At 44.1% G+C, this 22,111-nt stretch overlaps 1 protein-coding gene across 1 annotated transcript in view; it reads left to right on the top strand.

Annotated features, from left to right (window-relative positions):
* The window catches only part of LOC147463006 (uncharacterized), a 114,296-nt gene that overhangs the window by 19,013 nt on the left and 73,172 nt on the right, over window positions 1-22,111 (top strand). Inside the window, exons 3-4 of the mRNA XM_086486686.1 lie at window positions 11,961-12,070; window positions 12,875-12,949. Coding sequence (XP_086342812.1) covers window positions 11,961-12,070; window positions 12,875-12,949 — 185 coding nt within the window. The remainder of the gene's footprint in view (window positions 1-11,960; window positions 12,071-12,874; window positions 12,950-22,111) is intronic.

Raw genomic sequence — 22,111 nt, 5'->3', positions numbered from 1 at the left:
GGGGTCAAGGTAGGTTGCAAATTGAAGGCTTCCAGGTAAAGTGATAACACAGATGGTGACTCTGCAAGTTCACCTTCTTCCATCCACTTAGCATCCATTGGTGGATAGTTTCTGAACTTTACCAAGTAACGCCTAGCAACCTTGCCTTTCACTTTCCTTTCTTTGTGTGCCAAAATCTGTTCCGGGACCAAGATCTCGTCAAGTTCCTCGACTTCCGACTGATCTTCAGCTGGCATATCTTCTGGCACATCACCCACATAGGGTCTGAGAAGACTCACATGAAACGCATTGTGAATCTTCCAACTGTCAGGCAATTTCAGCCTATATGCAACATCACTGATTATGTCGCATACTTGAAAAGGCCCATAGTAACGCATGCTGAGCTTTGGAAACAATCTTTCCTTGCCCTTCATCTTCTTTAACCTTGCCTTTTCAAAGCGTAAAAGCACCCAATCACCAAGTGTGAATATACCACTTCATGACGGTGACGGTCAGCTGCTTTCTTTTGCTTTGCCCGAGTCTTTTCTAAGGCCACTTTGACCTTCTTGTACATTTCATCCATGTCTTGAAGATACTTATCTGCTTCAAATATCTTGTCCTTTGTATGCAGTATGGGAGGAACTTTCTTGCCACCTTCAACTATCTCAAAAGGTGCCTTGCCAGTTGATGAATGCACTGTATTATTGTATGCATACTCCACCAATGGCAAATACTGCTCCCACTTTGCTTTATGCTCTGACACATAGCACTTCAGCAGATCTAGGACAGTAGAATTGGCCTCTTCTGACTGCCCATCTGTTTGAGGATGAAACGACGAAGAGAATTTGAGCGTGGTGCCCATATTCTCAAACAAGCCTCTCCAGAACAAATTTGTCATGCGTGGATCACGGTCGCTAACAATCGACTGTGGCATGCCATGATACTTGAAAATATTGCTCATAAACAAGCGTGCCATCTGATGTGGCTTTATCTTCTTCCTGACAGGAATAAAATGAGCCTGTTTGCTGAATCTGCAAATAATGGTCCAAATACCATCATTTCCTGTCTGCGTTCTCGGAAGATCAAAGATAAAATCCATAGCAATACTTTCCCATGGTTTATCTGGAATAGGTAGTGGTTGCAATAACCCTGGTGCCTTTTGCCTGTCAAACTTGACCTTTTGGCAAATTAGGCATTCTCGCACAAAGGCATCCACATCCCTTCTCAATGTAGGCCAATAGAAGAATGTCTCAACCGCTTTAACTGTAGCATCGATACCACGATGCCCTGCATACGGTGGGACATGACTCTCTTCCATAACTTTGCGTCGCAATGGCTTTGTGACACACAATCTACCATGCATCATCATGAACCCGTCTTTAAGAAGATAGTGTTCATGACGTTGTCCTTGCATTAGCTGCTCGAAGACCCTTGCAAAATCTTTTTCATTTTCATACTGTTCTCTCATATCATCAAGTTCATGATGATAAGGAATTGACACAGTTGAAATTTGTGGCTTCCTTGACAAGGCATCAGCCACAACGTTCTTCTTGCCTTCCACATGCACAATCTGAAAATGGAACATGGACAAGATATTTGCCCATCGCATATGCTTCTCAGATAACTTTGTCTGTGTCAAGAAGTACCGCAAGGTCTGATGGTCCGTTTGGACAACAAAGTCTGCACCTAGCAGGTAGTGTTTCCAACTTAAGAGCGCATGAATCACAGCCAGTAACTCTTTGTCATAGACCTGCATGGTCATCTCTGGCCCTTGCAAAATTCTGCTCTCATAGGCTACTACCCTGCCATGTTGCATTAGCACTGCACCAATGCTACTACCACAGGCATCACACTGGACAACAAATGACTTCCTAAGATCTGGCAACACAATGACTGGATCTGAAGTCATCTTTTCCTTTAAGAGATTAAAAGCTGAAATCTCTTTTTGTGTCCATCTAAAGGTGACTGCCTTCTTTTGAAGAGCATGTAAAGGTGAAGCAATCTCAACGAAATTTCGGATAAACCTTCTGTAATAGGAGCATAGTCCCAAAAAGCTTCGGACATCATGCACCGTCTTCAAATTTGGCCATGACTTGATCGCTTCAACTTTTGCAGGATCCATTCTGACACCATCCTTTGAGACAATGTGTCCCAGAAAGTGAATCTCTTCCAGAAAAAACTCACTTTTCTTTGCATTGATGAGCAACCTATGACTGCGTAGCTCTTTGAACACAATGGCCAAGTGATGCCTATGCTCCTCTTCATTCTTTGAGTAGACTATCATGTCATCAAAGAATGTACCAACAAACTGTTGATGTGGACGGAAAATTCTGTCCATCATCCTATTGAACGTAGCAGAAGCATTTGTGAGACCAAAGGGCATCACTAAAAATTCGTAAAGGCCAAACGTTGTTCTAAAAGCAGTCTTGTGCACATCCTCTGATCTAATGCGGATCTGATGGTACTCACTCTTTAGATCTATCCTGCTAAACATAGCTGCTCCTTCTAATTTGTCCATAATATCATCAATTCTAGGTATAGGGAATCTATTCTTGATGGTATTCTTGTTCAGTGCACGGTAGTCGATGCACATACGCCATGAGCCATCCTTTTTCTACACCAACAACACTGGAGAACAGAATGGAGTTGAACTGGGCTGAATCAGCCCCTTTTCTAACAGCTCATGTACTTGGCCCATTATCTCTTTCTGCTGAGCCGCACTAACCCTGTACGGAGGCTTATTTGGTGGGCTACTGCCTGGCACCAAATCTATCGCATGGTCCTCGGGTCTCTCTGGCGGTAATTGAGACGGTAATGAATCAGAAAAACAGTCACTATACTGTTGTAAAAACATTGACCTTTCTTTATCTAACACAGATAAATTTGATTCATCACAATCTGACGCTTCACCTTCTTTTGCTCTTCTGACTTGCGAGGAAAACGTCTTTTTCATTTCTCTACTGGTCCCTTTTCTGATTTAGCCGTAGCTTTATCTTTCCCTGCGTTGGCTGGCTCCTGAGTCCCTTTAGGAGCCTCATTGGGAACGTGCTTCTTGGCTGAATTTTTCTTGCCTGATCCTGCCTTGACGCCAGTGTTAAATTCAGAATCTTCTCCCTTGCGCAAACCATTGCCAGTGTTTGCTACCTCGATGAGCTGCGTCAAAGTAGTGACTTTTGTCTTCGTGCAGTATTTTCTCAATCCTTTGGGTAGGCCACAACAGTATTTTTCAATCTGTTTTGTCAATGGCACAAACCTATAGGAAGTTACTGGAAGTAGAGCTTTCCAAAACTTCCGATTGTAATCATCCAGATTTTTGCAAGTGGCAGCATTTAGCTGGTGCCATTCTGTCATGACATTTGCTTCAAAGTCATCCGATAACCATGCTGTTGCAAAAATCTGCTTGAAGTAAATCCATGTGGACGGAGCTTGCCCTTGAAGCAATAAAGTTGTCCACCATTGTCCCGCATTCCCTGTCAAGAAAGTGGCTGCCTTGCGGACCTTTGAAGCCTCTGTAAAGTTTCCCCCTGCATAGGCCTTGTCAAACTGCTGGAGGAATGAGAGAGCCTTCTTCCTGTCATCAAACCCTGTAAAGGTCGTGAATGACACACCTTTGCCACCTTCTTTGTATGGAGTTGGCCTCTCCAGCGGCGTTAAATTGTCATATGGAAGTGACTGAAACATGGGAACACTATTAGGGTTCATCTGTGTTCCTTGGCCGCTATTAACTTGACTTGGAAATGCCATATTTGGCTGCTGATTTGTAATTCCAGCCATACCAAAATTTGCTTGTGGTATCCCAAATTGGCCCTGAGTGCTCTGAAACCCTGGTTGCATACCCATGACACTGTACATGGGGTTAGGCATCATCGTTTGAGCACCCCCAAACACTGTTCCTGGCGTGTAAAACTGATTTCCAAGTGCATGACCAGCCATCCTCTGGAATACTGATCCACCTCCAAAATAGCCAGGGTGTACTGAAGGTGGTGGGAAGACCTGCTGCATAGCCTGTAGGTTGCTTCCCTGCCCATTAGAACCAGCTATAGGCTGCTGAAAGGTGGCGGACTGAACTGGTACAGCTTGAAAGACTGGCATCTCAGCCACCTGTTCTTGCACCTTAGGCATAGGTTGTGGAGACTGTATGTTCTCCGTCAAGTGTACAGTTGTTTCCATTGACTGTGCAGTATGAATCACCTGTGCTTGAGCCTTAACAGGCTTTTGAATATGATCCAGTGACCCAACTTGCTGAGACGGAACAGGAGGTTGCAAAAAGGCTAAAAACCTCAGGTTCTGCATTACTTGTGTGAACATAGCCACAGCAGTAGCTAATTGGGTTCTGAATATATCATCATCCGTTTGTGGTGGTCTTGAAGACTCACCCACTTCATGTGTCTGTTGACCCTGTGAAGAAGAAACCTCTTCAGTCACATCATCTGGTCTGTCAGCCATAATTGCAATTCCCTGTGTCTGGTCTATGATCCCCTGTGTCTTCAAGCCCAATCTGACCAAGGCTCACTTCTATGGGAAAAAGTGATTTAATCCCATCGATGGAACCATGAAACCGGCCTTTTCAATCCAAAAACGGCGGTAGACTTTACTTCAAACCTTGATTTAGCTTTCACCCATTATTAGTCGTCTATTATACCTGCGCTATAGTGACACAAGAGAGGGGAATGGGATACAGATGCTAGAATGCACCTGTATGAGAAGACCGACACCAGATTGGCCCCTAACTTAGGCGCCCCTTTCGGTATTTCTTTATTCTTTAAAAGAGGGAATAAATACTGTGGATCCCTACAAGCTGCCCCGCACAACCTTGGCTGAATTTTGACTGTTTTGGCCTGATTTCGGCAACATAACTGTACTAGAACCCTTCACGGTCAGTATTCCCACGCATTAAATGACTTTCCCGACGCATACGGGCACTTTGCAAAACCTGGCGAGAATCTGCAGCACGCTGAATTCTCTGTTTTCAGCCCCGAAAATGCGCCAGATCACCTGTACAGCGGTCCCCTTGCGTCCCCGAACCTCCTGGGGGTATTAGGGTCCGTTTAGGGCCAAAACCCTAAACCTGCAAAAATACACAGCAGGCTGTAATTTACTGTTTCGGGCTCCGTTTCGCGTGCCGGTCGCATCCGTAGCAAGTCCTTGAGCTCCCGCACCTGTAGGGCTACTTGCCCTTTGAATCGGACGAGATTTCTGGCGTGAAACCTCTCCGAATTCACCTGTACCTGCGGGGGGATTAGCCGCTAGCTAATCCAGTACCTGTGCAAGAGGCTCTTGCCTCGGCAATCGCGCATGAACCCACACAACTGTACATTGGTCAAATGAAGAGCCCACTAGAGGGGCATAACATACTGCCAAAGGGGAGAGAGAGGGCAGTGCGTAGCGTGCAGGGCATCACTCGTGGCACCGCACTGTGCATAAGAGGGAAAGCAAGCACTCCATAGCTCTTAACCTGTGACAGAAACTGAAAATGAGGCTCTTCCCCTCCTAAATTCAGCGCCACTTCTTGTTGCATGAGGCAAGTGCACCAAAAGGTGCCACTTGGCACATTTATAAGTATTTTCCCGTTTCGGGGTTGCCGTCTAAAAATATCCCAACCGGTTGCCCCGTTGACTTCACGGCAGAGTAAGAAAATGTTCCCCTTGTCATTCCGGAGGTAATGACGTCAACACATTTTCAGGTCCCAAAATAGCAGTTCCCTAAATTTTAGGAGATGCTGCCATTGTGTCTTTCTAGGTCATCCGACCCTCTTTGTACATTGCGGCCACATCCAGAACTGAAATGTAGCCTCTGTAGCAAAGGATTCCACTTTGGCTAGTCAATGACCCCACTTGGCTAACCATAGTCCTTGTCCAACCTTAGTGCTCTCTTGCCCTCAGGCCTGGACTCCCTCTGGACAGTTCCACACTAGCTATGCAATGCAGGGCAGTTAGATTTCCCGAGGGGTGTTTCCAAAAAGTGAAAGTAAATAGATAATAAGAAAGAAATCAACAAAAAGGATACATAGTAGTCACACGCTGGTGACACACTCCCACCCTTCATACATTGCGCATCGGGCGCGCTCCCGTCTTCACCACTCATGTCTTACAGGGCATAAGCCATTAAGATCACTCGCAAGAGAAGGATCCAAGATTTGTTTTGAGTCATTGTTTTTCTCAGAAGCAGTGCCATGCAGATGTTGATAGCTACCAAGCCGCACACTCCAAGGACTTGGCAAGCTTTCAAGAAAATTTTTGCCCAAAGTTATATGGTTTCTGACATCTTCCTTCGCAGTGCAACTTCTGGCAGAGTGGGGAATCCTGAAATGCTTGCCATGGAAACCCTAGCAGATTATAACTTGAAATTTCTCGACATCTCTCAGTAGACGTCTCTTCACGAGTTGATGACCTTGGAGGTCCAGTGTGAGTGCTATCTTGGGACTACGAATGCCACCAAAGAAACACTGTCTGTCCAAGAGCTGATGGACCATGCTGTGCTCGGCTACGACCTTATGGAATGAACCTAACCCTAATTTTTGGTGTAGGTTTCAGGATGGAAAGCCAGTCGACTTTTCGAGCTCGATTGATGTCGAGATTGTTTTTTTTAAGTTTGAGTTCTGTTTGAGAACTTCTTTGGTGATCCTGTTTGAAATTTGTTTGAAATGGATGGTATCTGTTTTGAACCTGTTTTAGTACCGATTTGAATTGTGACTCTGGTTTTAATACTCGTTTCAATGGTTGGTGATTTTACTCCCGGGTGGAGTAGTACAAATGATGTCTGAGAATGCTTGCTCATTCATACTCATGGCCTGGACCCTTGTGGTTATTTGCGGGGGGAGTATTGAATGATTGAAAAGTGTTGTTTTTACTCATGGCCCAGACCTTGCGGGGGGAGTATTGAATGATTGAAAAGTGTTGTTTTTACTCATGGCCCGGATCCTCGTGGTTATTTACGGGGGGAGTATTGTTGTTGTGACTCCTGGCCCGCACCTGGATGGTATTGCGGGAGGAGTATTAAGAAGTCTGAGCAGTGGTTACTCTCAGCACCTCCAAATGACGCAGGCTGTGGTTTGGGGGGCGTTTGGTTGTAAAAGGCCTTTGTATCTCCCGGCCTGGACCTTTTTAGGTTATGCGGGAGGAGTGATGAGAGAGTCATTGATTATCTCCCGGCCCGGACCTTGTTAGGTTATGCGGGAGGAGTGTTCATCGGCGGCTTTAAGTTTCTATGTCTTGTAACATGCATATGTGAGCATTTGTGTTGAATTATGATGTGCCAACCACTGAATATTCCTAATTGGATGAGATTGCCTGGGTATGTAATTTTAGTGCATCAAGACACCCGTGGAAGATCAGTGCGGTCTGGGTGTGATGGCTAATTTTACTACGCCGGAATATCAAGAGTTTCTATCTGGACGAAAGGAGAAGCAAACTGCTTGATCAAAAGATCCGAAAGGAGAAGCTAACTCCTTAACAAAAAGAGCAAACTGATTGTCCCTCGGAATTTTTTGAGCTAACTTGAGTTGTTTTGCAGATATGCTGTAATCACGGACGATTACTCTCTTTCAAGAAGGGGGGATGTCACAAACGCTTACGTGTCAAAGCCCTGAAGAATGGAGCCATCTTGCAGATCCCAACCGAGGGGCCTAAACCCTAAGAAGAACAAGTAACAGAAGAAGAAGTCCTACCAACTTATGGGACCCCGTCCGATGGGGCCCAAGTGACATAAAGGAATTAAAAAAGCAGGACCCACACACACACCCCAAGAATTACGCAAAAGCTGATGATGTGGCAGCTGTACGGACGCTTCGGATTTTCCGCATACATGCTGACGTGGCACTGTACGGATTTCCGTGTTTTGCACTGACTGCTGATGTGGCATTTGTACGGAATTCCGTGATTTACGTTGGCAGCTTATTGGACCAGAAGCTTTTGAGTTTGAAGGCTTTTCATGTAAACTTCTTTTGGGGCCTAGGGCCTTTAAATAAGAGGCCATGGGCTCATTCTCGAGCATGCTTCCTGGAGAAGGTGCAGAGTCTGGAGTACCGGCTTGTACTGTGTTGATGCAATATAAAGAAACACCGAAAGGGGCGCCAAGGTTGGGGCCAATACTCTCTTGGGTGAAATTCCGCCACTCCGTGTCGCGTGTTGTCTCTCTCTTTCAGTTCAGTTGTTATTGAAGTGTTAAAAGTCTGTTCAGTCAGTTCTTTTCTATTGGCTCGTGGTACCCACCTTGTGACAACTGATCTGGTACTTAGGTTGAAAACTGAAAGCACTATTGATGATCTGATTCTTGGGCTGAAATCTGCACTTTTTTGTGCTTGGATCTGCGAGGGTAAAGGCTGAAAATCAAAACGTTGGGGCTGATCTGGTACTTGAGCTGAAAACTGAAAACGCTGTTGATGATCTGATGCTTGTGCTGAAATCTGCACTTTTTTGGCAATGAAGCTAGGACATTCTGTTGCTAAAGTTGGCGATGGGTTGATGGCTGAAAGATGCCGAAGATGCTTGTGTTGCGGTTATTGGATGTCTAGAGAGGTGACCCCTAGGGTCTCCTATATAGGTGCAAAAGTGTAGGTCGAACAGGTTAGATTGAGCCCCCACGTCTTTATAAAATGATGCTAATATGTCACTTATTAATAAGTTAATAAACTCACTTATAAGAGGTGCTTCACATGCAAATTAAGACCTAGGTCGGATACTAATGCATGGGAACACTCCCTAGTGCCACCTAGCAGACATTGGCTGTGCTCATGTGCAATGAGAGGGTATCCAATTAATCTAAAGTGCGTGGATGTGCACGTCTTGCGTAGAGGCTCACAAGGGTGCCTAGGTTGTCACACTTCCTTGGTTGTACTAAACCCTAGAAGTAGGAGTCACAACTTGTCCACATGCACATAGGGTTAGATGTGCACATGACATTGTAGCATTACATTTCCACCCCTTTCAATGTACTCTCCATGTCTCTATGCACAACAAAAGGTGGGTTATGGAACTTTGTTAACACCTTCAACCGCAAATCCTCAATGACACACAGCATAGTCTTTCTTATTAGATAACCTTTCTTGATGGTATAACTTGCAATTGTCTCCCTAATGTGTATCTGGTCACAAAATCAGAATCCGTAGCATACTGATGAAGCATGTATTGCCGAGATGGCCAATACCCGTGGCCTTCGAGACAACATGTTTGCCACTAGATTCTTCTTTCTCGTCATATGAACAATCTGGAAATGGAATTGCGACAAAATGTTTGCCCATCTCATTTGCTTATCGAAAGCTGCTTCTGGGACAAGAAGTATTTCAAACAATGATGAGCAAGAAATGTCTCCATTGAGTCAAAGCGTGTATCACTGCTAACAGCTCCTAGCCGTAGATCTATGCAACATTCTCTGTCTAGAGAACATTCTACACTCATAGACTAGGACGCGGCCCTCTTGCACTAAGGCCGCTCCCAAACTACTACCACAATCGCAGTAGGGTATGCAATGGAGAAGCAATCTTCAAAAACTTTCGAATGAACCGCCTGTAGTAAGAGCATAAACCGAAAAAGCTTTGAACTTCGTGTACATTCTTTAATTCTAACCAATTTTGAATGGTTTCTATTTTTGCTTGGTCTATCTGTACACCCTTTGCTGGGTCAACGTGTCCTAAAAAGTGTATCTCTGGTAGGAATAATTCACTCTTTTTCCCGATGACCACCAATTTGTGCTATAGTAGACTAGTAGTGCCTCAAAAACTTGCAAGAGATGGTGTCGGTGATTTGCTTTATTCTTGGAGAATACGTTGATGGTGTTGAAAGAGGTGCCCACAAATGACCTATACTCTCTAAAAATCTAATCCATCATTGTATTGAGCGTTGCTAAAGCATTTGTGAGACCAAAAGGCATCTCCAAATACTCGTACAATCCGAAGGATGTCCTGAACGTGGCCTTGTATACATCTCGAGGAGGGATCATGATTTGATGATAGCCACTTTTTAGATTGATTCTACTAAAACACATAGAACCCTGTATTTTGTTAAGTATATCATCAATCCGGGGTATTGGAAACCTGTTCTTGATAGCGATTTTATTGAGAGCTCTTTTGTGTGAGTGGTCATTGATCAATGAAATAAAGAGAGACAACCAGTGGTGCCTATTTGGGCCCACTTCTTCATTGAGATTAACTCTTGCCTCTCCTACATCATCTCTTATTTCAAGTATCTCCTCTACCCTCTTCTCCTCTGTCTTCAAGAGTCTTGCCATGGACTTGTGCCTTCACCAATCTTTTGTCCTATGGGCATTCTTTTATTTGGATTTCTTCCTTATTTTTTGAGAAAAGTGTGGAAGGGGGAGGGTTGTCATGACATGCTTCAACTTCATTTATCTGTGCCTTACATCAGGTGGTCCTAATTAACTGTGACCTAGTTCATGTCATCTCTTTCCTTCTTTATTGATTGATTGGTCCGTTTGTCGGCACTAAATAGCTTCTAGGTGGATTTCCAGGTTTGCCTTATTGGTCATCATCACAATGGTGCTATTTTGGATTCTCAAATTTGGAAGTTTGTTCAACTTTTGAGGGCATTGTCAAATTGCGCCATTTCCTCATCACTTTTTTGCGTCTTAACTGGTAGTTGAAGGAAGAGAGAACGCTAGAGGTTTATTGTCTTGATTATCCTCTCTTTCAAGGTGGTAAGGTACGTAAGGTACGGTACGTATTCGGTACGACCTGTACGTAGTACCGAATGGATAGAGTTGTTAGGTACGTAAAATTCGTAGGTTTTTTTTTTTAAATTCCAAAAACCTACTATACGGTCTATACTTGATAAAAAATTCATAAGTATGACTCCAAGGATGTTAGTTCACTATTCTATAAACCAAGGCAAAGCTTTCATACGAGTTCCTGATCGTGCTTGCCCTCCTATATTCACCACCGCAATGACGTTCGTGTGTGCTCCATAAATGCAAGTTGTGTCGAAATGTCTACAAAACTAGGTGTTGGGATAAGGCTAAAGAAGGGCAAACCAAAAATTCCTGCCACAATAGGGTTTATTTCCACATATTACCCACAGCACTGCAGCCCCCAAACCCAAGAAGGAAAAAAAAAAAAAAAAAAACCCGTACAGTACGGTACGGACGCACCGTACTGTACAGATCCGTACGTACGTACGGATCCTACCTTGCTCTCTTTAATTTCTAGGTTTTGCTCATGGGCCCCTGGTGTTGTGGGTTGGCCAGGCATCAGTAAAAGACAGGGCAATGCACTTCTATTCCGATTCTTTTACCAAATTCACCACATGGTTTTCATCTTTAATGGCCATTGTGGGTCATTTTTAGGATGTCTTGGTCTAGGCCCATCTACACCCATGTTGACATTGTCCATACGTCATTTAGAGCTTGTATACATATTCACCAATAATGTTTTCCAGGTTTCAGGTTTCATGACAACATGTTCTGTCGTGCAGCTAAGAAACGTCATGATTTTGTAGTTTTTCCTATATGATACAAGAAGTCCTTGTAGTTCCAGGAATTGTTTATAGGCCTACTTGGTGCTAGTTAAAGCACTTACTAGATGGTGCAAATATTTAGGGAACCTGGTCATTTTTGGGAGATTGTACATATTTTTGAGTTATCAAGTTGTGGAGAAAGTCGGATATTCAGGAAAATTGAGGCAAATTGGAAAAATATTAGAAGGAATCAGAGGATTGCAGGAGCAGGGAAGAAGAGGGATGAGGAGAAGAAGAAGAAAGAAGAGATAAGAGAGGAAGAAGAAGAAGAAAGGAAGCTGCAAGCAAGAGGAAGAAAGAGAGTTTGAAGCCAGCCACAAGCAAAGTTTATATGTGTAATAGATAATTGAGTTATGTTGTCTGCCCTATGTTCTCTATTTTCTCTCACACCTTCTAACCCTATGAATTGTTATGCTTATGTTTTACTTCAAGTGTTTCACTGTACGCTCAACTGGTTTAGCTATTAATTCTTAGTGTGTGAAAGTTGTGCTTGTATCAATCATAATTCATTCACAGGTACAGTCCAGACAAGGGTTGTGGAGCCTGGTGTGGAGAAATCTGATTATATGGCGTTTTATGATGATTATTTGGAGGGGCATATCCCAGGGGCTGTTTTTTTCAACTGGGTATGTTTAGTATTTTGCCCAACCAAAATAAAGAAAATTTGTTGCTTCAGATACTTTAGTACCAGCCATGGAATGTAGGTTGGCTGCTCAACAGACCCAATGTGCGCATTGTGCATTAGATCAAGGTTTTGCTCACAATTGTTTCTCCAATATGCGATCAAGAAATTACTTGGTTATCAATTTTGAAGGGTACCGTGCTTAAGTTCCAGTCCAAGGACAAACAAAATACCTTATAATCAATCTTGAAGGGTACCGTATTTGGTTCACAATTTTCTCTCTGATATAGGATCAAGGAAATACTTGGTAATCAATCTTGAAGGGTACTGTGTTTAAGTTCCAGTTCATTAGTTAGCCATTTTGTGTTGAAAGGAGTTTTGATCAGCAAGCTGCTGCCTTGAACTATGGAAATCTTTCCCATTTTGTCAAAATCTGTGCATTTCTTAAGGAGGCCTTGTAATTTTGTGTAAAAAAGGAATGAGTTTTTCAGGGTGCATGCAAGTGCAATCATTCTCAAAAAAGCTTGAGATGTTGCCAATTTCAGCAGTGTACTGGATATTATGGGCTCTGTCCGCATTAAACTTATGTACCTAATGTAACACATGGTAGGTGCTTTTGCCTACTTTGTTAATCTTGGAGAATAGCGTTCACGTAGTACTCATTGTTGTCATTGCAGTTTAAGCTCACCGTGTGATTGAGATATTGCTATTGTGTCAGCCTTATAAATAAGAATAATACCTGGGTAGGTATTTAGCATGCCATTTGTTAGACATGATACACATTATCTTATTCGTTTCAGGCTTGTAGGTAAAGGACGGTGTTGTTCATGACTCTGATATTCCAGTCCAGTTGACAACTGATACGGAAGAATTTTCATCGCTGGTAAGTGAATCAGATGGGTTTAAGTTAATTCCTTTCTCTGTTTTACACAATTCAAGGGTCTTGTTTACATTCAGGGGAGATATATCTTGTAGTAGAGTAGGCATGGACATACTCGTCTACAACCACACCCATGTGACCAATTTTCAGAGGCCTGTCTTGGCAAGGCTCATGTAAGCCCACTCTGTCTTCCTCTTTAGGGGATACTGAGAGGCTGACAGTATTCTGGTGGATGACGTTATGTAAAGAAGTACTATGAAATGGGAATTCCTAAAATGAATTTGTCACATGTGCTCTCTCATGTGTGTATTGTTTGAGTGCATGTTTGAAAGGCGAAATGACTGTAGCATTTTCTTTTGTTCACTTGAGGGGTGATGTGGATATGGTAGTAACGAGATTAAGTCGATCAAGAGATTCGTGAAAAGATCAGCGCGAGCTGGATGTGATTGCTAAATAAGTTACAATGATCATGATTCTCATCTAAGATCTCGACGGGGATAGTGATGTGAATGTGATGGAGCTTGCCACAGAGAGAGAGGAGGATTTTGTACTTGGTGGAAGCTTAATAATTAAAGAAATACCGAGAAGGGGCGTCAAATCTTTAGGGCCGATACTTATCGGCGCGGAACTCCCCCGTCTCTCTCTCTCAGTTTTGTTCGGTTGTTTCAGTTTCTGTCACGTGCACATCTAACCCTACGTGCATGTAATGAAGCTGTAACTCCTATTTCTAGGGTTTAGGACAACCTTGGAAGTGATTAGGTACCCTTGTGAGCTTGTACGCAGGACCTGCATGTCGAGGCACTTTAGATTAGTTGCATATCCTCTAATTGCACATAAGCACAACCAGTTTTTCTAGGTGTAGGCATTGGGAGTGTTCCCATATAGTTGCATTAGTACCAAGCCTAGGTAATAACTGCATACGAAGCACCTCTTATTAGTAGGTTATCAACTTATTGATAAGTGACATTCTAGCATCATTTTACAAGGTCGTGGGGTTCAATCTGGCATTGCTCGACCCAACTTTAATTTCCAGTACAAGTGATCCTAGGGGTCACTTCTCAACCACAAGTCAGTACCCTTAGTACCCGTACTAAGTACCCGCAGTACCATCAACATCCATGGCGTTTTTGCATCAGTGTTTTCAGCCATGACCAGCTAACCATTAGCGTTTTCAGCCATCAGTAGCAGGTTCACATGGCCGTCAGTTTTCAGCCCTAGCGTTTTTCAAAAGTTGTAGATTTCAGCCAGAGTTCCAGCATTTTCAGATTCAACCCTCAGATCAGCCAGCGTTTTCGGATCTCAGCCCTAGCCTCATTGTGAGTTCGTTGTACCAAGTGAGATCAGCCCTAGCGTTTTCAGTGTCCAGTCCTTAGCCCTGGAGATCCAAGCATCTACCGCACTGAGCACTCATCCTGAGCGTACATTGTAACAGGACGGGCACCACGTGCCAACGGAAAAGAACAAACTGAAGAACTTTAAGCTCTTCATATAACAACTAAACTGAAAGAGATGCACGAGACACAAGACGGGGAGTGGCAGAGCTCCACCCCAAGAGAGCAATGGCCCCAAACCTTGGCGCCCCTTTCGATATTCCTTTATATTTCTTGAACTCAACACAATGCCGGTACTCTATCCTCTACACCTTCACCTGGAAGAGTGCCGATGTATGAGCCCTTTGCACATATTTAAAGGCCCTTGGCCCTTCAAAAGCAATTGCATGAAAAACATCAAACTCTAAAAGCATATGACCCAAAAGCTTGCGCCCAAAAGTTGTCAATACGATTTGCGGAAATCCGTATAGCCTGCTAGCGCGAAATTTGGGAGTGTTCGTAGAGTCTGCCACGTCATCATGTCAGTGCAAAACCCGAGTCTTCCGTACAACTGGCATGTCATCACGGTTTTACGCAATTCTTCTTTTTTTGTGTATGTGTGAGTGGGTCCTGCTTTCTTTTAATGTCTTTAGGTCACTTGGGCCCCATCGAACGGGGTCCCATAAGTTGGTGGAAACTCCTCTTTAAAAATAGTCGACTCGGCTAGATTTTGCAAGTTGGTAAAACTTCTTTTACTTGCTTCCGTTGCTTCTGCTGCTTCTAGGGTTTAGGCTCCTCGATCGAGATTTGCATGCTGGCTCTGTTCGTCGGTGGCTTGATACGTCAGCAGTTTATGACATCCCCCTTCTTGAAAGAAAGTAATTTGTCCGCGATTACAACATATATGCAAAACAACAAGTTAGCTCAAAAATTTCTGAGGGTCATTCCGAGAGACATTCGGTTTTCTTATTCCAAATTGGAGCTCTTGATATCGTGGGTGGCTGGCTTCTTTGAAAAATCTCGTCCAATAAGGAGTATATTCTCATTCCAAATCGGAGCTCTTGATATTTTTGTGTACTAAAATTAGTCATCACACCTAGACCGTGCTGATCTCCAACAGGTGCCTTGATGCACTAAAATTACATACCAAGGCAATCTCATCCAATTAGGAATATTTAGTGGTTGGCATATCACAATGCAACACAAATGCTCACATATGCATGTTACAAGACATAGAAACATATAGCTGCCGATGAGCACTCCCCCCGCAAATAACCATCTTGGTCCGGGCCATGAGCTATTCAACCACTCCCTCATTACTCCTCCCGCAAATAACCTAAAAAGGTCCGGGCCTTGAGATATAGAGGTCTTTTACAACCAAACGCCCCCCAGACCGTAGTCTCCGTCGTTTGGAGGTGCTCAGTGTAATCTATCACAAAATGATGATGTGGCTGGCAGCTCCGTAAAGTGCGTTGACAGGATATACGGACGGCAAGCTACGTTGCAGTAGTACAGAATCTTGCAAAACGTGCTGGCAGGTTGATGTGGCAGATTGTATGGAATTCCACATTTCACGTTGGCTGCTGACGTGGCAGGGTTGTACGAAATTGTGTAAATTGCACTGGTGCTTTTCTAGCAGATCTTGGGAACAATTGCTTTTTGGGACTCTTTGCTTTTGAGTTAGAAGCTTTTGGACCAGTTTGCTTCTGAGTTTTTCTGCTTTCTGGGCTCGGCTTTTGGCATCCCTTGTAAGAATAAAAAGAGCCCAAGGGCCTCACTCTTCAGAGCATCTGAATGCAGAGTCTAAGAGCCGAGGACCCACGAGGACCCACGGGATTTGTACTATGTTCAAGCATTAATATAAAAGAAATATTGAAAGGAGCACCAGTCTTTGGGGCCAATACCTGTGGGCACGGAACCACGCCGGGCCGTGTTGACCAAATTGAACCGTGATTTTAAATTGCGAAGTATTTTAAGTGATTCTCTCGTGTGTAGTGCTGGATTCTTGTCTTGGGGGTGACCAAGATTGTGACAGTGGTATCTGAGCATCAAGTGTGTGCTTTTCTCAAAGCATACCGGTCCTATCAAAGAGCAAACAGGACACCATGGGCACAATTTATAATATTGTTATGAAAGAATCTTCACGTCCCGACCCCGGATTTATTAGCCACTCCCACCCTTACTTCATCGCGCATCAGGCGCGCTCCCGTCTTCATCGCTCTGTCTTACAGTGTCTTACAGGGCATAAGTCATAAAGAATCCCAGATTACACATGGGTTCTCATGGAGAATCTGACAGTGATAACACCTCTCAGCAGAAAGGCAAAGAAAAGTTGAAATCCGGTGCGGGAACTGAAGAAAAGAATGAAGATTTGGGCAATTTTTTTGGCAGACAAGTTTGCTAGAGCGAAGTACAAGTGTCAACTAAAGGTTGACACGTGTGTGAAAAGATTGATCAAGTACTCCAGAGACCTGAGGTTTGCGAAACACCTGAAGAATTACCCGATTGAAGAGATTCACTCGAGATGGCGGAAGACCATTAAGTCTCCTCTCAAGACGGGGTGGAAAGCTGAAAGCAGAGACGAGAACAGCGGAAGCTTTACTCGGAGGATGAGCTGGAAGAGAACTGTTGACCAGAAGATGAACCATGTTGATGTACTGACAATCGAGTGTTTGTGACAGATAATCGGAAATAGGAGCGAGGAACTCGCATCTGTATGGATTGGGAAGCATGGAGCTTGACATCCACTCTTTTGCAACGAGGCGAGTCATCTCCTTGCCTGTTTGCAAGTGAAATCGAGGATGAGATGGTGAGATCGGGAGCGACGGAAGCTCAAGAATGGTTCGGTCGATGCAAGATAAGAATGATGGATTTGAATGAATGGATGATGATGCATGTTGAATCATTCTAGTGCATCAAGATTCCCATATGAATGAGATGATTGGATATTGTGGTGAGGGCATCAAGAGTTCGTGCGGGATGAGATGGCCAGATAGGGATCTAGGTTAATCAAGACTTCTGGACGGATGAGATGACTAGATGATTGAAACACTGTGTTCAATATGAACTAAGTGTGTGAATGAAGAACTTTGAAATAGCAATTTCCGAATATGAATTTGATTTATGTATGAGATTAATGTTCTCTGGAAGAACTTGCGAGATGTGTGCAGATAACAAGTGAAATCGATGATAATGGATGACGAATTGGGAGCAATAGCCTCTCCAGAATGAACCTGACAACGATAAGTATCATGAATTTTGAATGAAACTAATGGAAGGACCTGCTATTTGTGAACAGATAACAAGATTAAGAATGAGATGATGATGATTTTGGAGCAGTGGTAGCTTCCAAATGAACCCTATAACGAATCATGAATATTGAACTACGATCGATTCAATGGATTTGTCGTGAGCGCATCAAGAGTTTCTGCGGGATTTGATGGCCACATAGCTAGAATTGAATGATTGAACGACTCTGTTCAGTATGAACTTAGCAATGGATTGGGATCCTCGGAAATGATCACTCGCACACGATCGTGCTTGAGGCGAATGCTTACTCGCACACGACAGTGCTTGAGGCGAATGATTACTCACACAAGACAATGCTTGAGTCGGAAATCTATGGACATGATCGCAATATGGGATTAGTTAATCCGACATCAGTGAGGTCCGCGATGGATCTAGATGCGATTGCTATAAATACGTTTCCAAGAATCATGGTCCTAGATCAGAATGAACTCCCTGTGATGTGATCTGATTGTGATGTGATGTGAGTGTCGTCTTTGTACAAGTGCTGGATTTGTGTCGTCTAGTGTGTTGGTACTTAAAGTCAATGTCTACTGAACTGGTTTATGGCTTATGTCTGATTTTGTAGGCATAATCGAGGGCGATTACAATTCTTTCAAGAGGGGGGTATGTCACAAAATGATGACGTGGCTGGAAGCTCCCTAAAGTGCACTCACAAGCTGTACGGACGGCAGGCCATGTGGTAGCAGTACGGAATTCCGCAAAATGCGCTGGCAGGCTGACGTGGCAAATGTACGGATCCATAAATTGCGCTCGTGCTTTATTGGCAGATCTTGGGAAAAGTTGATTTTTGGGACTCTTTGCTTTTGAGTTAGAAGCTTTTGGATCAGTTTGCTTTTGAGTTTAAGTGCTTTTGGGGCTCCGCTTTTGGCATCCCTTGTAAGAATAAAAGGAGCCCAAGGGCCTCACTCTTCAGAGCATCTGGATGCAGAGTCTGAGAGCCGAGGACCCGCGGGAGTTGTACTCTGATCAAGCATTAATATAAAAGAAATACCGAAAGGGGCGCCGGTCTTTAGGGCCAATACCTCTGGGCACAGAACTACGCCGGGCCGTGTCGACCAAAATGAATTGTGATTTTTAAAGTTGTGAAGTATTTTAAGTGATTCTCTCGTGTGTCGTGTCGGATTCTCGTCTTGGGGGTGACCAAGATTGTGACATAACCAGTGCTCAGACTTCTTAATACTCCCTCCGTAAATAACCATCCAGGTCCGGGCCATGAGTAACAACAACAATACTCCCAACGTAAATAAGTAGAAGGGTCTGGACCATGAGTATGTGCAAGCATTCTCAAAAATATCAATTCTCTTCAGTACTCCACCCGAGAGTAAATCACCAATCATTGAAACTAGTATTAAAACCAGAGTCAAAACATTAAAACAATATAAATCGGCACCAAGACAGGTTTAAAGCAAATACCATCCATTTCAAACAAATTCAAACAATACTTCCTCAAACAGAGTTCAAAAATATCTAAAACAACTAGATAATTCATTTAGGCTTTTGTTCGGACAACCGAACACTGGCATGTCCTTTTGCATCACGGTAATTGTACGGTTCCGGATCTGGAGTGCCGCGTCATTCTTGTCATGCCAAGGCATGCCAAAGAGAACGTAACAGTTGCCTAATTTTGTAGTGTGAAAATCGGCTTTTTTGTGATATCCTTGGATGGTCACTGGAAGAGTGGCAATGAGAGGTATCACCTTTTGGGTCCGATCAGTGTCTAACTCGGCTTCAATTTCGCTAGTGGATCATAATGAAAGTCCATTTGCTTCAGGATTCTGGATAGATGAAGTTTTCGGTAGATCCTGGGTCTAAGAAAATTATGGTTTTCAAGCTGTTGACTTTGCCATATGCTTGACACAATTCAATTGTACTTTCAGGATGTATGCCATAGATGTCAGGTACTAGTCTAATGGTCGCTTTAGCATGTTTGGTTGGAGATGGTCCTAGGGTTCTGTCGACCGTCGGAATGGGCATCGGCTCCGCTGGTTTGTCAGCGCATTGGGGACAACCAAAATAGCTATGCCTTGTTTGAAATCATCCAAAGCATCGGCCTTCTTGTAATAAGGTGTCTCATTGTTGAGGCGTCAAACGAGACCTTTGCGGTTGACTTTCATGAGAATCGTTGCCGGGAGTCTTGGTTATTGGGTGGAGTTACTTTTGTAGTAAACTCTAGCTTGCCTTTCATCAATTTGTAGCCAACCGTGGCATGGTCCATAAGCTCTTGCATAGTTGAGACTTGCTTGGACAGGCAATATTCCTGCAATGGTGATGGTAGTCCAATAGTGTATCGTTCACTCTGGTCCTAACTTAAAGAAGGACACCAGAAGGTAGACGTCGAGAAACCTTTGGTTATAGTCGTCCATGGTTTCTGTGGCAAGGATTTCCAAGTTGCCCCATTCTTTGCCAAGATCCGGACTTCAAAGAGAGGTATAAGTGCGTACAAATATTGTCTTGAAAGCTTGCCAGGTCCTTGGAGCATGCGGTTGCGTCGCGATTGAACTCCACCACTGCATGACATTATCTTTAAGAAAACCCGCTGCTTGAGAAATCTTGGATTCTTCTGTATAGTTGTTCAAAACAGAGATGTTGTCGAATTGCTGTAGGAAATGCAATGTTTTCTTCCGATCTTTCATCCCAACAAAGGTGAAAAATTTGACTGTCGTGTTGCCATCCTTAAATCCTCGGTTGGTTAGGCGCGTATCCTAGGTACGGATAATAAGGGTATCCATATGGGCTCCAACCATTGCAGTGTGGTGGCGGTGGTGGTGGGGGCAACAGCGGTGGCAAAGCCGGTTGCAACGGATCAGGGGCAGATGGCTGCACCATATTTTTGAAGACTCCCCTGATTGGAACAGAGGGTTGGGATGGTTGTCGGTTGGAAGGTTTCGTACTTTCTGGTGCCGGAGGAGGAGGCACCATTTGGGGCATCATTCAGAAACTGTTGAAAACTTTGCAGCATTGGAAGATTCTACTGAGGATGCCGCGAAAGAATGTTGCGAAGCTCGTCGAGGAGAAACTGTAGGTACTCTGCCGAATCCATTGATGCCATGTGGTCTTGGGCTCTTTATGGCTTATGCCTTGAAGACAGAGTGATGACGACGGGAGCGCGCCTTATGGACGATGGACTAAGGGGGGGAGTGGCTAATAAGTTCGGGTTTTGGTCCAATTTCGTGTAAACTTTGGAAGTGTCAACTTGTTCTCTCTGCTCTTTGGTAGGACCGATATGCTTCAGAAAAGCACAGTCTTGAAGCTCTGATTCCACTATAACGGGATGGGCACCATGTGTTGATGTTCGGAAATGACGTGCTAGGGTGGGGTGGCCTCTACAACACACACAGCCTAAACTCTTCGAGCATCATCTCAAGACAGGGGTTATCCTATAACTATAAAGGGGCACCACCTAGCATAAGTGCGTCCTAGATGACCTAGGTTGGCGGGAATGTCTGAAGGAGCATGACTGACTGGTGATGGCGCACTTGATGGAGCACAAGCAGAGCAATATACAAGGGGAGAATCATCCAACGGATATGGGGAGAACAAAGCTAAGGAGAAGAGAGAATGGACCCAAAGATCATGATAGAATTGCACACTTTTATTGATGTTGATGATACTTACAAAACGGTGGTCTTGGCAAACCTTGCTCCTGTCACTGGTGATACATGTTGGAATGCGAGCGTGACATGGTGCATGGCGAACTTTGGAGTTCGCAATGTTAGCCCATTAGCGGGAGGTTAGTTGAGGGAAAACTCAAGACGATGCAGCCGCCAGCGTCGTCAATCACTAGCATCGAGAGTGGCCCAAGGTAGCATGATATCGGTGCATTCAATCCTAGCGTGGTTATGTTGCCTTGCGTGGTTATAATGAGATCCTTATGTGCATGGGGTGGCCATGACTAGTAAGTCAACCATGGTGTGGGTGGAGATTGGTGGTGGTGGTGGTGTTGCCAATGCTAGAACGCCCATGCTTGCAACAAGCATGACACCGTGAGCTCCCTAGCTTGTGAGGTGCATTATGTGCTTAGTGGTGTATGTAGAGTGCATGGAGCCTGGGTGGTGCCTCTAGTGTGCTAAATGTCCCTTTGTGCTTAATGGAGGCCTCTTTATATAGGAATGAGAGGTGGTTCTTACCTAATGGTCCTTGCAAATACCCACTGGTCTCTGTACAGAGTCTAGATGCCTCTCTAGAGAGAGGTAGAGAGGGAGAGAAGGTAGAGATAGAGAGAAGGTAGGTAAGAGTGGGGTGGGGAGTTTTTACAATTCACTAGCCGTTGGCTAGGTTATTAGAGAAGGGTGGAGATCGGGGCATTTATAATGGGTGTTGTTGATGGTTCGGGTGGCTGGTGTGAAGTTAATGCTGCCAGAAGTGGTGTTTTGCTGATGTCGCGTTGCTACGCGTTCATCACTTTACGGGGCCTGCTGGGGTATGCCTTTGGCGTCTTTGTTTGAACTGTGGTTGCTTCTACGTGCTTTTGGTCGTCTTCTTCATCGATGTCGATTTGTTTTCTTCTTGTGCGTGCGCATGGCATGCATGTGTTTGTTTGAATGTG

This window comes from Adiantum capillus-veneris, chromosome 2 (assembly GCF_014529385.1).
Source record: "Adiantum capillus-veneris isolate H3 chromosome 2, ASM1452938v2, whole genome shotgun sequence".
Classification (NCBI taxonomy): domain Eukaryota; kingdom Viridiplantae; phylum Streptophyta; class Polypodiopsida; order Polypodiales; family Pteridaceae; genus Adiantum; species Adiantum capillus-veneris.
Note: the sequence above shows the minus strand (reverse complement) of the source record. Positions and strands in the feature narration are given on the sequence as shown.